Source organism: Molothrus aeneus, chromosome 7 (assembly GCF_037042795.1).
Source record: "Molothrus aeneus isolate 106 chromosome 7, BPBGC_Maene_1.0, whole genome shotgun sequence".
NCBI classification, from domain to species: Eukaryota; Metazoa; Chordata; class Aves; order Passeriformes; family Icteridae; genus Molothrus; species Molothrus aeneus.
The window spans coordinates 22,561,780-22,578,176 of NC_089652.1; the positions used below are offsets into that span (position 1 = coordinate 22,561,780).

The window sequence follows — 16,397 nt, forward strand, 5'->3', positions numbered from 1 at the left end:
GTTCACGTTACTGTGTGCACAGCTTGTCCTCTCTACCTGCCCAGGTAGTTCTTGTTTTCACTTTTGTTCATGGTCCGTCCCGCTGGGGTTGAAGTTTCCTCGCGATCCAGTGTACGTGACATCTGAAAACATACCCTCCAGGAATGCATGGGTTTTACGACATTCTACCTTTATGCAGACCATAATTAACAAGCTATTATTTTTTGTCATGCAGCCAGCACTGAAAACGAATGGGGATTGAATTGCTTTGCCTCTGTTTCCTATTTCTGCAAAGAAATAACTATGTGCAAGGTAAGGCTCAGGGGCAGGGAGATCAATTTCAAAACCATTTTGCATTGTTTCTTGCTTGAAGTTGACACAAAATAGCTTTCTGCCTTCTGTATTTAATCTTTCCTTTCTATTTAATGACCTTTATTTGACAGGCTGCTGTAGGGCTGCATTGCCATTTCATCTACAATTTGGTGGTTATTACATAGCACAACAGGTTTGAAAGAGACAGACATTTGAGCAATTTTGTTTTCATTAATCACAGTTTGATCTGCTAAGAATCTTTCCTATTATACATATGGCTGAGTGTTCCTCTGGTAGTTACACAATGGACAAAAATCATATCAAGTATCTACAGAGCTGAGTGAAGCAATATTAAGCATACAGAGTGAGCATAAATCTGTTCTTTTAATATCCCTGTCTATATGGGAAATGACTTACCTACACCATACCAGAAACACATGTAACATTCTATCAGGTGCACTGGAGGGAACATGTTCTAAGTGAATGCCACCCATAAAGCACGCAAAAGGAGGTATGTTAATTGCCAGCAATTCTGAGGTTTTAATCTTTATTGGAGAGTTAATCTTTTACCAATAGAACTACTGTTAAGAAGAAATTTTATCAGTAATCCTAAATATGGCTAAATATGTGCATTTTTCACCACCCACATTCTCTAAATGACAAGTTTCTTCATAAATTGAATGATTCAGCATAATATTAACAGCCTTTTATCTTCTTGGATTTAAATTCAGGGACCTGTTCTCAGGAAAGCACAGTGACTTGTGAAGATTGTTTGCTTTCCGGACCACACTGCGCTTGGTGTTTGCAAGAGGTAGAGTGATAAAAAAAATTTTCAAAGTAAGACTTGAAGTCTTTGTAGTCAGTCTGAGTGGTGATGAAGTATTGACTTAATTGGGTCAGCCTGGGGTTTTGTAATGCATGCAGCGCTTAGTGAAGCTTTCCTGGGGAGCAGAAGTGGAATTTAATCTACTCTACATGATCTGTTATTCATAGTATGGTTTTTAGGATGTTTGTTTGTTTGTTTGATTGTTTTCTTGTTTGAAAAAAACACACAAACATCAATCTTCCAAATCTAAGGCAGAAATAAGGGGGTCTCAGGTCATCAGCCCGAGGGCTGGCTCACCCCCAGCACTGATGGTGAAGCACCAGACACAAAGTCAGAAGCCAGACTGTGTCTTACAGACTGTGTGCCAAGCCAGACAGTGTAAAAAGAAGGTTTGCAGGTATGGACACTGTAAAAGTTTGCAGATGTAAAACTTCCATCTAGGAATTATTAATCTGTGGTTGATTCTAAGTGTTACAATAATGTCGGCTTTATAATTCATATGACATAGATGTGTTTTTTGGTAAAACATTAGACTTAAAAAATATCTGGATTTTTGTTTCCTATACCTTTATTTCAGATTTTCAGTGACACCCTAAGGAAGTGACTTCACATTTCTGCTCTTAAAACTTTCTCCTATAAATGGTGCTAAATAATATCTCCCCAGTTCGCAGTAAATATTCTAGCTCTTAGTTCATTAGCATTAACAAGATAGTCAGCTATTGCAACAAAAACTTGACAGAAATATTAGAGAAATAAAGTCTTTTTCATTTTTGTTTCTGGATTGTACCTTTGCTGCTAATAGTTTTTGTTGGCTTTGGGTACAGCAATATGACACAGCATTGGACTAAAATACTCTTTATGAAATAGCTCAGCAAGAGAAAACTGCATGTTTTAAAAAAAAATCGTAAAAAAACGTCTTTTGCCATTTGCAAAATATATTACCATGGAGGTAAAAAAGACCCCACATTAGTGTGTTTGCAGTAGTTTTTATATCTGCACTATAAAACAGGATTTTGTTGAAATTGGATCACATCATTTTGACTACTGCCATGTATTTTCAGGGAAAAAAGAGCCCAATATAATTTATTGATTTAAAAAACCCCAAAACCAAACCAAACAAAACTGTGGAACTATTGAAAGCATCACTGTAGTAAACATGATTTTTCTTCTTTGTTCATAAGCTCATTCATTTCTTTGTTAAAAAACAGCAGATGAAGCGTGCAAAAGGCATAGGAGCTTTAGTGTGAGAGCAAGCAAAACCACCTCCAAGGAAACTGTTTCCTGTAGGATAGGAACATACTTTGTAATTGTATTATTTGAAATATGAGGTTGTCTCTTCACACATTTTGAAAAGTTACAAACTGTGTAACTGAAGGAGATGACATGGATCTCCCTGTGAAAGGTTTATAATGGTACACGTAATTTATGTAGAAGCAGTGGGTGAGAGTTTTGCCTGAGCAAAGGCATCAGGTTCAGTCTGGAGAATAATGAACCACTGTTCCCAGCAGATGCCTCAGCACTTCCACCAAAATATATAAGATCCCAGACAATTTTCAGGCATGAAGGGTGATATTTTGGTGGGAAAATGGTCATAGTTCTGTTTTTAATAGGTTTAAAGTAAATTTGTTTTGTTTTGCATGGAAAGTTTTTCAGTGACTGAGAATATTTGTGGCTTAATGGCCGATCGATGGGTTGCTTTCCCAGACCTAGGAGAAAAGAGTAAATGCATGGTATGGGCCCATGAATCTCTGCCAGGAACTGAATATTTCAGAGCTGATTCTGCCAGGCATTGCCCAGGCTTTGGTCAAAAGGGCTTGCAGGCCAGAGCAGTTTCCAGGACACACCTGACTGATTTTGAGAATCTTAACTATAGATATAGCTCTGGGAAATGGTAATAAGGCACAGAAGCCTCTTTGTAAAAGTAACCATTAACTTCACCACCATGTGAGGTTAGTACCCACCCTGTAGGCAGTGCTGTGGAAAGGAATGCATATCAATGCTCTGAATTGAGTAATGACAATAAACTGTGAGATATCCAATTGATATCTGTAGGCTTTTGATTTCCTCTGGCTGGTAGAAGTTCAAGGAGGATGCTGGGCCAAATTTAGGTGTGGGGATGCTGAGAGCACCACTGGTGCTGAGGAACAGTGGGGACAGGCTGTGGTCACTGCTGGGCACCAGGCAGAGGAACAAGGACTTGATGCCTGCTTCAGTAAACAGGTTAAATGAGAGCTGAGGAGAAAGTGCAGGTCAGAAAAAAAGAACTAGTAAACACTGGGTACCCACAATCTGTTTGTCACAAGTTGTCTAGGAGTTTATTATCAGCAAGACTTCTTCTTTTATTGAATGATGTGCTTCAATCTGCAGTTCTAAACTGTATAGGAAACACTCATGAATTTGTGGCATAATCCTGTGATAGAAAAACCAGTGGCTCAGAGGGGCTTTGTGTTATCATTCCCAGTACTGTGAGAAACCAAATGCAGTGAGTGGCACAATTCCCATTTCCCAACAATAGAGCAGTTTCTCCCAGGATAACAAGTCGGTGTAAGTTACATTAATTATACACCTGTGTGACATGACCCATGAAGGGCAAATTTGGGTTTCTGTGCCACCTATATCTAGTTCTGCACTAGTTTGCACAAACTTGTGCCTTTGTTTCCATTCCCTGAGTTGGACTGACCTTTTGTGGGGCAGGTGCTGGTGGCTAGTCAGTAAAAACATTTAACTCATCCCTCCTTCTCCTGTTTGCATTAGAATTACACAGACTCATCTGGACTTCATGGGAGGTGTGATACCCTGGAAAATCTTTTGTCCAAAGGATGCCAGCTGAATTTGATTGAGTTTCCCATTTCAGAAGTAGAAATTCACAAAAATGATCCCCTAACTGCATCATCCCAGAAAAACAGTTCTGATGTCACGCAGATTTCTCCCCAGAAATTAACTCTGAGGCTGCGACCAGGTAAGTCACAGATCATAGGTTAATTTCAGACAGTGTGATAAACTGAAGCTTCTTGGGTTGAACAAGCTCAAAAATATCTTGACAGAATAAAGATGAAAACCTGTGTTGAGTCCAAAATTATCTGTTGACTCATCGCATGAAAACTAGGTTCAGCTGCGTTCAGAATATTTTCAGAAGTGCTGGGTACATCATAAAAAAAAGGATATATATTTTTAGTTCCTCTCTTCTCTTGCCAGTGAGGTGGCAGGGAGAGAATGAAAACCCCTGGCTCCTGCCCAGCTGAGCTCCCGTGCCTCTCCCCTGCTGGTCTAGCAGAATATCTCAGAGGCAACATAAAATCTTGCTTTGAGGATTTACAAGATACCAGTGGCGTTTATGGTAGCATTCCAGAACTACCTTGGGGTCCCTCAGATTTGAATTTATCCTGGAGAAAATTTGGAACAAAAAAAAGTAAGAGACAATCAGTTAGGTCAGGTCATAGTGTTGGAAATGAGAATAAAATCTCTGTATACACTTTGACATTGTTTAAAATTTTAAAGAATATGATAGGACCCCAAAGTTCTACCTCTAGTTTTAATTAGCTTCATAGCTAAATTTTCTAAAGCTGCATACTGCTGAAGAGATGTTTTCATACTTTTTCAAATTATAGCAATCAGTTTTTCAAATTATAGCAATCAGTTTTAATTCTGTGGTTATGGCATTACTGAAGAACTGTTTAAAAAAACCCCAAACATTAGAACTACTTTTAATTTTTCAGACCCTTGAGATTTTTTTGTTGACAGACAATCTTTGAAATATTTTTGTTAATGCTACTGTTGCTTTAAAATACCAGATAATTGTCACCATACTGAAGTTTATGAAGAAATTGGCATTGCTCATGTTTTCTGCACAGAAATGCTGATATGTGTCTCACTTTCCCCTGACCTTAATAGGACATGAAGAAACAATACAGATCAAGGTTCGCCAGACTGAAGATTATCCAATTGATCTCTACTACCTCATGGATCTTTCAGCCTCCATGGATGATGATCTGAACACAATCAAAGAACTGGGTTCAACTCTTTCCAAAGAGATGTCAAAACTGACAAGCAACTTTAGACTGGGGTTTGGATCTTTTGTTGAAAAACCAGTTTCACCATTTATCAAAACTACAGCTGCAGAAATAAACAACCCTTGCAGGTAGGCAGGGAAAATCCCAACATCTGTTTGCATGCCAACACTGTCATAATCTCTAGGCTAAAATAATTTCAGCAGCTTCACTGCTGATAATTTCAGCAGCTTCACTGGAAACTCTCCCCTCCTCCAGCTGTAAATGAGTCTGTTTGTGGAACAAGATTTGGTTCTTTTAGTTTCACCTTCTGATGATCCTTCCGTTGAGCCTTAAGTTATTAGGATAGAGGAATCTAGTAGTGAGTCTGCTTTTTAGCTTTTGCTGCTAGTTACAAATGTGTTTTATATGTTAACAAAAAGGTATGTGGTATGCAGTTTTGTATTTTTCTTTAATTTCTTTAATTTTCTAGAATATATATAAAAGAATTTTATTAATTACACTAAGGAGTTGCAAACTCAAACCCAACATGGAATACCAGTTTCATTTAGCCATCAATGCTGTTCTCCTGGTTTTTCCCCCCACCCTTAAGGTTTAGCAATCTCCCCAGCCCCTGGCTGGCATAGCCCTTAGCTAACCTGTGTAGGGGAGAAGCTGGGCTCTGCAACCTGGAGCAGGACTGCAGCACCTTGGTGGTTGTCTCTGAGTGCCATTAAGGAGCTACAGATCCCAATATTCTTCCAAATATGAGATCAAGGCACAGCACGAGGCATGGCAAGGGCTGCACGTTGAGAACTGGCTCAATTACTCTGCTCCAGGAAGCATTTCCCAGCCTTTATGCAGATTTTTTCCATTGCCCAAGACACTGAACTCTCTTTAATTATCTTAAGTTTTTCACTAATTCTTCTCAGGCAGAGACAAGAGACAGAAGACCAAAACTAATCCAGGCAGCCCTCTGAAGCAGCCATTCCAGTGATTTTTCACTCTCTATTATCCATAAGCTGTCTCACTTTTCTTGCAGAAGTGTACCCTACGAGTGCTTACCCACCTTTGGATATAAAAATGTTTTGCCACTAACAAATGATGCTGAAAAATTCAACGAAATTGTGAAAGGACAGCGAATTTCTGCTAATATAGACACTCCAGAGGGAGGATTTGATGCAATTATGCAGGCAGCTGTTTGCAAGGTAATTGTAACTTCTACATATATTATTCCATATATTATCTCTTCTAGTATTATATGCTGGTATTTCAAAGTGACAGATTATTTTTTGAAAATTATTAACACAATCCAAGAGCCTCATTAAATTTGTGTGAAAATACTTTTGGCTGTACAAGTAAAACATGCATATTGCAATATTTTAGTCTAAGTTTCCTTTTAATTGCCAGGGACAAATAAGCCCAAATACCAGTATAATTACTGTGTCTGTTTTTCTGTTTAAATATTTTTTATTAACTATGTTTAGAGTAGTAAGCAGATTGACATGAACATGGCCAACCCATGTTATTAAACACAGGGATGGGGAAACAAAATGTTAGCCAAAGACAATGGAATGAAAATCATCTCTTAGGAGATGTGTTGTCTTTGATACTTCCTTGAGAATTATGCTATTCATTCATTTTGAGATGCCGTTCTCCAAATATTTTGCTGGTTTTCTATGTCGTGATGCAGTATATCTTGCTAAACTGATGTGTTTAAAATGACAGGAAAAAATTGGCTGGAGGAATGATTCTCTACATTTGCTGGTGTTTGTGAGTGATGCTGATTCTCATTTTGGGATGGACAGTAAACTGGCAGGGATTGTTATTCCTAATGATGGGAACTGTCATTTGGACCACAATAATGAATATTCCATGTCAACTGTTCAGGTAATTACCTACAAATTTTGTACACTCTCACATTCTGGAAATTTAAAGACTAAGACAAGCAACAGTGAATTACAGTTTTAGCACTGAAATGTGTAAAAGCTAGGGAATCCAGATATTTCATGTAATCTATGTTATTTGTAACTGCATGTTTCAGTAAAGAGAGAACAGTGTGTTTCTATGGAATCAGGATAGATTATAACTAAGAAAAGGGAAAGAAAAAATACAATTTCTACAACAGGAAAGCCCATGGAATTAGACTAAATAGTATTTCCTTCTGCAGGGAAAGCAAGATTTGCATTAATTATGTTCCCTGAAAGGGTGTGAATTCAGGACCAGTTCAGGAATTTGCAGGACACTGTTACTGTATGAGAACTTGCGAGTTTAAGATTCAGCGTTCAAAAATACTGAATATATACTCTATAGTGTTCATTGTAGGACAAATGCCATTGGTGCAGTGCAGTTCTTTGGATTAAATAAGTATATATAACACAGATGCTACTGAGCCAAAGCCCCCACTATGGAATCTGGCTCTGTACTTTTCACAGAGGGGGTTCCTTAAAAACAACATCAGGAAATTATATGCACTATCTTTTATTTTGTATATGTGTATTCCTAATTAAAGTTTATACTACACAGAGAACAAAGTGTTCATTATGATACTTGAATGTGTCTTTCACGGGAGACAGGAACTGAAAGCACATGTGAAACAGATTTATGTGCCTCTCTTTTGTTTGTTTGCAGGAGTATCCAACAATTGGACAATTAATTGACAAACTTGTGCAAAACAATGTACTATTAATTTTTGCTGTAACAAATGAGCAAGTTCACATATATGAGGTGAGCAATCTAAAATGATCAGCTTTGCAATGTTTGTTTTAAAGTTCACCTTTTTTCACAGCTGACACAGTAATTCTAGTACTAAAGACTGAATTCTAAAAGATATTTATGTGATAAAAATAACTAGGAAATTGTAAATCAGAGGAAAGCTCTTCTGCTTAAGTGCTTCTTCATGTATTGATTTTGGTATTCTAAGGTAACTTTTAAATCAGATTTCAAGCTGAATCACACTAATCCTTTAAGTCAAGGATTGACAAACTATGCATTGCTAAACTATTCAGTATCATCATTATGATTAGCCTTTAGTATTTTATAAGGCTAGAGGAGAGCTGAACCTTTTCTCACTTTTATAAAGAATATACCTGAAACATGCAGTTATCTTCACATACTAAAAGAGATTCTAGATAAGAGTTCATAGTGGGTAATAAGTAGTTTTGCAGCCTAAGCTTGGCTGCCTGGCTACACCCTGCTGTGTGAAAGGGGACAAGCAGAGAGAAATTGCTTGCCCAAATTTATTCAGGTTGGTTGAGAGGAAGCCAGTAAGGATGATTCTGCTGATAGAATAAGACCAGCTTTCTGAAAGAGAAGCCTTTGCAAAACATTCTGTATTATCACCAGAAGTAGAGTAATGAGGAGAGGTGCTCCTCTGCTGTGATTGCCATGTGGAAGATAGGAAAGAAAGAGGGGAGGAAAAGAGAGAGCAGCTGAGTCCTTGAGGTAGTCACCAGTAGGTTTTCTATTTCTATCCTCTGTGTAACCCAGGGAAGACCCCCCAAGTACTTCTGCAACTGATTCTAGGGGTGGAGTTGCTTTGGGTAATTCTGATGCTCCAGCTGTTTAACAAAAGTAACAAGAGTCACAAACTGCATAAACTGATTCTCAGATTACAGCCTTGACAAGGGAAGTAACACTCTCTGTCTTGAAGCACTGACTGCCTTGCATTTTTGAAGACTGTATTGAGTACTGAGCTGTATCATAAACATTTAGATTGATAACAGTAGAAGTCAGCCACTTACAAATGCAGTGGCTTCAACTATTTCTTAGTAGAGATCCAATTAATGACAGCTAAAACATTTTTCCTTACAGGTATTTTTTTTATAGGTGCTTCATTAATAGGGGCTGTTATAGGAAGGTAGTTGAGAAATACCTGTTTGATTTACAGAGCCTTTTTTTGTCCAAAGAAATATTTCTCTTGCTGATGGCACTGTGGTTTACCTTGGAAATTGCTTGTGGTCACCCTTGAAGCTGACCACCAGCATTCTTATCAAGATGTTTCCATTTCAGTATCCCTGTGTCAGTATCAAGGTTACCAAGAGGAACCCTTTGGTAACAGGGAACACTAAACAAGGGCTTATAGCTAACAAAAAATACAAATCATGGTTAACCCAGCTAGGGAATGGTTTGCTCTTGTTGCTTTCTTTGTTAGAAAAAAGGAGGTACAACTGCCTTCTCTTTTACAGGGTGTATAATAATCCCACTGAATATAATCTACCTGCTGATTTTGTCTTTTAATACTGCTTTCTTCCACTAATGGAATATTTATTATATATTATATATTATATATTATTATATATTCACTAATTCCACTAATGGATAGCTATACTTGTTATGGTCTGCTTTTTGTCCTGTAGGTGATGTGGAAAATCAGTCAAAGCAAGTACAAAAATCATACACAAGTGTCACAGTGCAGTTTTTCCAAACAGCAACTACCTTTAAAGGGTCTATGTAGGGTGTAAACACAGGGAAATAAATGAACACACTGCCAAGTGTTCATCTCTGTGATGCAAATTTGTAATATAAAGGTAAATAACCCGTATCTATGCTTAACAATGTAAAAAGAACAAAGCAAGACAATGAGAATTATTCTTGTGGTAAGGTCCCTGCTCAGGTAGCCTGGAGTGGTGGCAGAGGACTCTAAAAGTTTTGGTGTTTCACTTCTCTTGAAAAGCTTCAGTGGTGGAGATTCTGTAGTCTCCCTTAAAAACCCCTTCCATTTATCCTTTGAGGTGGAAAGATTCTCCCCAAATATCTTATCTCAAATCTACTTGAACTCAGCTTTTAATTACATCAGATACCAATACCGACTGTGACTATTTATAATTGAGTTCTCAGGGACAAGCTTACATTAAAATTACTGTGAGGACTTAAAAAGCACCTCTTTAAATAGACTTGATAGATTCCATTAGTCTTAAGTGCAGTGTTCAGACTGTCAAATATATATTTTGTATTTCTAGCCCTGCATAATCCCCAACAATTTAGCCAAAAATAATTCAGTCATGTAATATTCTTGATCCTCTTCGACTGAATTTTCAGTTTATGCACTTACATGTATATTATTATCTAACACAAATCTTAGGGGTGCACAAGCAAAGAACACCTATGCTTGTAACAGAGCTGGTGTTGCTTTTGAACCTTTCACACACCTAAAAAGCTACAGCATATAACCTCAAGAGATTATTTAGATCTGATGCAAGAGAAGAGAGAAATTTCTTGACACTGAACCCTGATAACTGGAGATTATTTTTTAAAGGATTTTTTTTAAAAAAAGGTATTTTATAATACATTCATCTATGTCTAACTTCTAGCATCATTAGTCTCAGCTGAGTCTTGTCCATGCATCAGGGGATGTTTTCATTCTATAAAAACTACTCACTCAAAAAGCATCTGTGAATATGGCAATAATAATTATATTTTAACAAAGCCTACTTTGGTACAAAAGAAAACACTGGTCTTTAAGCTTTCATGAAGTAGTTGCCACTATTGCTGTTATTATTTGTTTTGAAGAAAATTCTTTAAAAATGTGTTCAAACTTAGATAAGGAAAAGACTCCATCTTTAGTCCTGATTAAGCAGCATTTCTTTTGAAACAAAAATTGCTCTTTTTTGGAGGAATTATTTCATTTTATATCACAGGAGAAATAGGTTGAAAATTAGGGTTTCAGGCTGTATTGCACTGCTGCAAATTGAACTAAAAAAACTCTCCACATTCATACGGAATTTGAAATTATTTTTATATATTTGGTGTGGCACACTATGATGAAAATTCTTCTATCATTTACACTGCTGAAATATAGACATAACCCCACTGAGCTCAAATATATAACTGTCAAATTTATTTTATATGAATCAGAGTATCCCTATAAAATGGCAGTTCACCTTTTAATGAATATTTGCCAAAGGACTAAATTCCATCATATCCATTGGATATTTAGCAATAGCAGCACCCCAAAAGCATCTGTCTGCCTCACTTTGGCAATGGTTGAACAGAAATATTTGCTAAGAAGTGAGGTTCAACCAATGGACTGGAGACACACACTCAGCCTGGGCTTGAAATACCATCCTTGTATCACCATGCAGAAAATTTTTGTTCCTAGAGGAGAGATCAACCAAAGTGTTCAGAAGAGCACATCCCTGCTGTTTGTTTTGCATACCACAGATTAAAGGGGACTGTATTTTAAATTCCAGGTTTGTAATCTTTTCTCTCAGAAGGTCCACATGTACCAAACACAGAGTTTCAATATTCCAAGAATACTTGAGAGGGCACTAATCACAGGAGAGGTCAGGAATGCAAAGTTGCCAGCTGTAACATAAAATGCAGTTAATCCCACTGATTTACAATAGCACTAGAAATCTAATGAATGATAACTATTCCATACATAATACATAAAATAATCACAGAGCTTTTGGAGATATGAAGGTTAAGAAGGATATAAGAGTATCAAATTACCCATGTTTATTAATAGTTTTCTGGATATTTTCCTTTTATTTAAAATAACAGCATTGATATGATAATGTGTAAAGCAAAACCGGTGCTACAATGCTTTTTTAAAAAGATGAACACCTTGTTTTCCAAAGGCATGGTTTAAAGCAAGGGAAGTTCACATAGTTAACAATCAGGCAAAGCAAATTTTAATTCATGGTATTTAAAATCTAGATGTCAGATATCATACTAGTGTCACAGTGCAATTTAATGCAAAAAGAAAAGAGAACTTTTCACTGAAATAAATTGCTAAATTGGCACTGTATTATTCACAGAAATTCAACATAAAATCCATCAGAGCCAGAGAGCACTGAGATACGTGTGCAAAGATAAAAAACTGACTGCAGCTGCTGAATGTAGGGTCCAAGACTCGAGCTCTGCAACAACAGCAGAGCAGCTGAATCTCTTTCTGGATATTTTTATTAAAGAGAAATGCAACTGTTGATAAAACATATCTTCCCTCTAAATTTGAAAAATTAGAGCTTGAAGGATACTATAGTATCAAACTTCCAATCACAGAGATGTGATTTAACAATATATGTTCAATGAATTTTAAATGAAACCGGCTCTTCTCCATCTGACTTTTTCATTAAGACACATGCAATGGAGAGTGCAAGAATTCTTGAAAATGTTATTGTTATTTATTTCACTTGGCTTCAATCTACTTGGTTTTGTTGTCAGCTCCTTCATTTTTGTTCATTTTTTGGGTTTTTTTTTGGTTTTGTTTTGTTGTTTTGGTTTTTTTTCCTTTGTTTTGTGTTTTTTGGAGTTTTGGGGTGGGGTTTTTTTGTTTTTTCTTTTTCGGGTTTGGAGTTATTTTTAGATGGTAGCTCCTTGTCACCTAGACTTCTGTTGTGCTTTAAATTAATTTTTATATTTCCAGAATTATGCAAAGCTCATTCCTGGCGCTACTGTTGGACGACTACAGAAGGATTCTGGAAATATTCTCCAGCTGATCATTTCTGCATATCAGGTAAGATGGGTGCAATGCAGCTTCTTCTTTCATGTTTACATATTCAACTTTAGTTTGCAGTTTGGTAAAAAGATATGTCTTTGATTCCTTTTATGAAACTGAATGATTACATCATTTTTTATGTTAGGTGCTGACCTTAACAGGAAAAGTGTTCACTCTGAGGATTAAGAAACCACAGAAACAAATTCCTATAACCTTCTGTCAATCCTTAGTTCTGCTGGAATGCTGAATTTATGTCATTGTGTCATCTGCATTGCCTTTTTCATATTCCTGTATTTTATACCTACTCTTAATGCTTCTTTAATATTCAGGTCTCTCAGTTCCACATCTCAATAGGGACTCAAGTCTCTTCCTGTTGGTAGTTGCCACCAGAGCAGACAAACAATTGCTTTGCAGGAATATCTGCGGAAAAAAACACTCTTCTATGCTCAGTGTTCTTCTCTGCTTTAGCAATTTGATGCTGCCTCTGTGAGGCTGTTCTGGGGTTTTCAAGAACAATATAGGAGCCAACATGGGTTTGTTTAGGTAATGCCAGGACTTGAATTTGTTTGTTTAAGTAATACAAAGAAACACTTTAATTATGTCAGGAACATAAACACAGAACTGCTCTTCAGAGCTTTGTTTATAAAATGCATCCTGGGTGCCAAGCTCTCTTCTGTCAGAGGAATGTTTTTAGGCAGTTGTACAGATCTTTGCGCAGATACATCAATTTACAAACACACTGATATTCCATAGATTACTCTGTTCCGTCTCAGCCCATTTTTATTAAAGACCTGCTCTACCAGTTGTCCACAATGATGAATAACCCTTTGCAAATAGCTTCTGTTTCTTTCCTTACTTTTTTCCTGCTCTTCTTTCTATCACCTGAATAAGATCATCATCACTGTGCCAAAATTACTTTGGTCTTAGTGATAGGAAGGAAACTAAATTCTTCTAACTCTTATAAAAGCAATGAAGGCAATACAATTTCTGAATTACAACCCTTGAAAATGAAGTGCAAAATACCAGGAGTTTCTCCATTTTATGAAAAATTATAAAGGGAGAACTTCAGGGTTAATCTTGGGAGTGTAAAAATTTTAATAAATAAAGGTGAGGAAATTTTCTTATGAACAAAGTTATTGCTAAACTTTGAGTGGCAATAGCATTTCACTTCTGGATTCCAACCTGCTCCTAGTCACATCTGGTTCCTATCAGCATTTCTTCAAGCTGGCAGTCTAATGTATAGACACAGGTTCCTACATTTAGTTGCTGAAATATCATTTTGTTGTCAGTAAGTAATGGAAAAAACACACAAAAATTGTCCCAGTGCTGTGTCCTGGTGCTTTTGCTGTAACATAAGTTGCCTCACTGGAATATTGAAAATGTAAGGAGTGAATCCTTGCCTCTTCTTCTTAGCATCTGCTTATGTTCCTATGGCCTATGATTTTTTCCCTGCTCTCCTTTTTAAGCCTGCTGATATTTTTGGCTTCTGTTGTCTTCTATGACAAGAAGGGGTTCAGTTCCACTGTCCCAAGGCACAATTTTCTTATGCCTATTTTAACTTACTTCTAATGCTTTAAATATTCACTGAGTGCACCTTAGCTCCCGAGTTGTAGGTTTCGGTGAATAACAGCTCTGCATTCACCTTATCTTTGTGTCCTCATAATTTCATTATATTGTGTCACTGAGACACCTTCTACACACCAATCTTCTCTCCAAATTAGAGTCCCAGTCTTTTAAGTCTCTCCTTGGCGGCTCCATCCCCTTGGTAGCTTTATCTGGCCATCTGTTTACCCTCCCTGACTCTCACGAGTGCCTCCTGAGATGTGAAGCCCACAAGAGCTTGCAGTACACAGTGAGGGCACACTAAGGTTTATACAAAGGTGCAGTTATGTCCTCTGCCTTGTCTCCAGCCTCCTGGCTCTGTTGGCTTTTTAGCTGCTGCATGCTTTGAGCAGAGCAGGCCCCAGAGCTGGCAGTGGTGACCACGATGCAGTTCCCGAGCTGTTTCAGCTGATCCTGTTCCCGTCTGTTCCACGGGCACGGTTTGGAGGAGCTCTGAGCTCTGTGCTTGCTGCCCTGCAGCAGTGGCAGGGAGGGTGCAGGAAGGGTGCTCCTGCCTTTGGGCCATAACTTGTCACAACCTCATCCAGGCACAGCATGTCTGGACCACGCACCAGACATGGTGCAGAGCTGCACGTACTTTCTTAAAATCCCACATTTCTTTCATGATGTAAGAAGTGTGCAAGCAGCAACATGTCACACTCAAAATTTCCCAAAGTCCATTTTATTACACTTAACCTTAAAGGTTAACAATCTTATTGTTTTGTGATTGAAAAATCTTCCAAGCAGGAAGCACTAAATACCCCTTTATTTGACAGGAGTAAAGGTATCTGAATTTTTTTCAACTGTGAAGAAGGAAATAACAGGAGACCTACAGTTGAAAATCACATGCAAAACAGAACTAATACTACTTTTGTTAGAAAGTTTTCATTATGCTCTCAGAAGTGTAATTCAATGTCCTGTGTCTCTCTTCTTCACTCACAAGAAAAGGAATAAATAACTTTTTGCTCCCTGGGAGTAGAGTTAGGCTAAATCTTTTAACACTTTTAAAGTCTTCTTGAGTGTTTACTTGCTGTGCAAACACAAGGTTTGCTAATGCCATTCACCATGTGTTGCCATATAAGAGCTTCAGAGAGGAAGTAAGTTAAGAAAGTCTGAGCTGTCAAAATATTTGTTGCAAGGAATTCTCATGTTCTTTCCAAGTATAGTTTATTTTCTTCTGTAAGCATATTTCTGCCTGCTTTGTTTAGCATTGAATTCCGCACATCTTTGTGTTGCAGAGCTGTAGGCCAAAATGCTTTGTGACAGATAGCAGGCCATTTGATTAAAGCCATTCCAAGAATTTAAAATTTCAGAAAAATTACCCTTTTTTCCCCAGTCTGTAATCCCTGCACTTACCCAAAAATGAGAACAAAGAAATAATGTATTAGAAAGGACAGGCTACACGAGGGCACAAGTATTTAGCACTTCTTTGTCTGTTGTTCCATTCAAAAAATTTTTTGAACCACAAATGTTTCTCTGTGAATGGCTTAAAGCTGCTATTTGCTATTTACTGTCTGCTATTTGTCCTCAAACTATGGCCAGACAGCTTAGTAGTTTTAAAGCATTAGAAGTACTGACATATATTAGAATCTAAAAACCTTAAATTATCACAGTTTGTGTTCACTTTCAGTGCTGTAAGATGAATAATTTGATCTCTCACAACAGCAAGGGACATTCAAATGACCCAATACAGACTCCAGAATTCAAAGTATTACAATTTGGTGTTCAGCAGCATTTAATTTTCTCTCTGTTGCACTCCGCACCTTGTAATTTTGCAGCTAGTGAAGAGAGAGTACTGGTGATATATCCTGCAACATAAGCACATGCCCACAGTCATAGCTTTACCTAGAGATTTGCTGTTTTGGGTCCTTTTGGGAGAGCCCAGCTATGGCAAACAAATTATTATTGACAACTCTGCATTGTTTCGATAGCGACACAAGCACCTACCTCCAAATCAAAGGGAAATGGAAATTTGGGCATATTCAAACTTACCAGCATTACAAAACTGATGCCCAGGGCACAATTTTACAACCCTAAGACAAATTTCCTAGGAATCCAGAACATGTACGCAGGACAGGGAGTTGTCTATGCAGGTTTTTACCTATTCTATTTTTACTTTGATTTACCCCACCAGACCTTTACTACATTGAGTTATCCTGCTACCTTGAGTAGAATGACTCACTGAAGTAGGGTCAGCAAGTTCTCTGTGCTCTGATTGAAGGGCAGGGGGTATTTTGCAAGCAAGTAAATT

The 16,397-nt window shown here is 37.5% G+C and overlaps 1 protein-coding gene across 1 annotated transcript in view; it reads left to right on the top strand.

Annotated features, from left to right (window-relative positions):
- The first annotated feature begins 230 nt into the window (after positions 1 to 230).
- ITGB6 (integrin subunit beta 6) overlaps positions 231 to 16,397 on the top strand; it is a 28,814-nt gene continuing 12,647 nt past the window's right edge. The window contains exons 1-8 of the mRNA XM_066553401.1: positions 231 to 291; positions 1,023 to 1,102; positions 3,872 to 4,076; positions 5,009 to 5,255; positions 6,146 to 6,311; positions 6,832 to 6,993; positions 7,735 to 7,830; positions 12,473 to 12,562. Of these exons, the coding sequence (XP_066409498.1) occupies positions 231 to 291; positions 1,023 to 1,102; positions 3,872 to 4,076; positions 5,009 to 5,255; positions 6,146 to 6,311; positions 6,832 to 6,993; positions 7,735 to 7,830; positions 12,473 to 12,562 (1,107 nt within the window). The remainder of the gene's footprint in view (positions 292 to 1,022; positions 1,103 to 3,871; positions 4,077 to 5,008; positions 5,256 to 6,145; positions 6,312 to 6,831; positions 6,994 to 7,734; positions 7,831 to 12,472; positions 12,563 to 16,397) is intronic.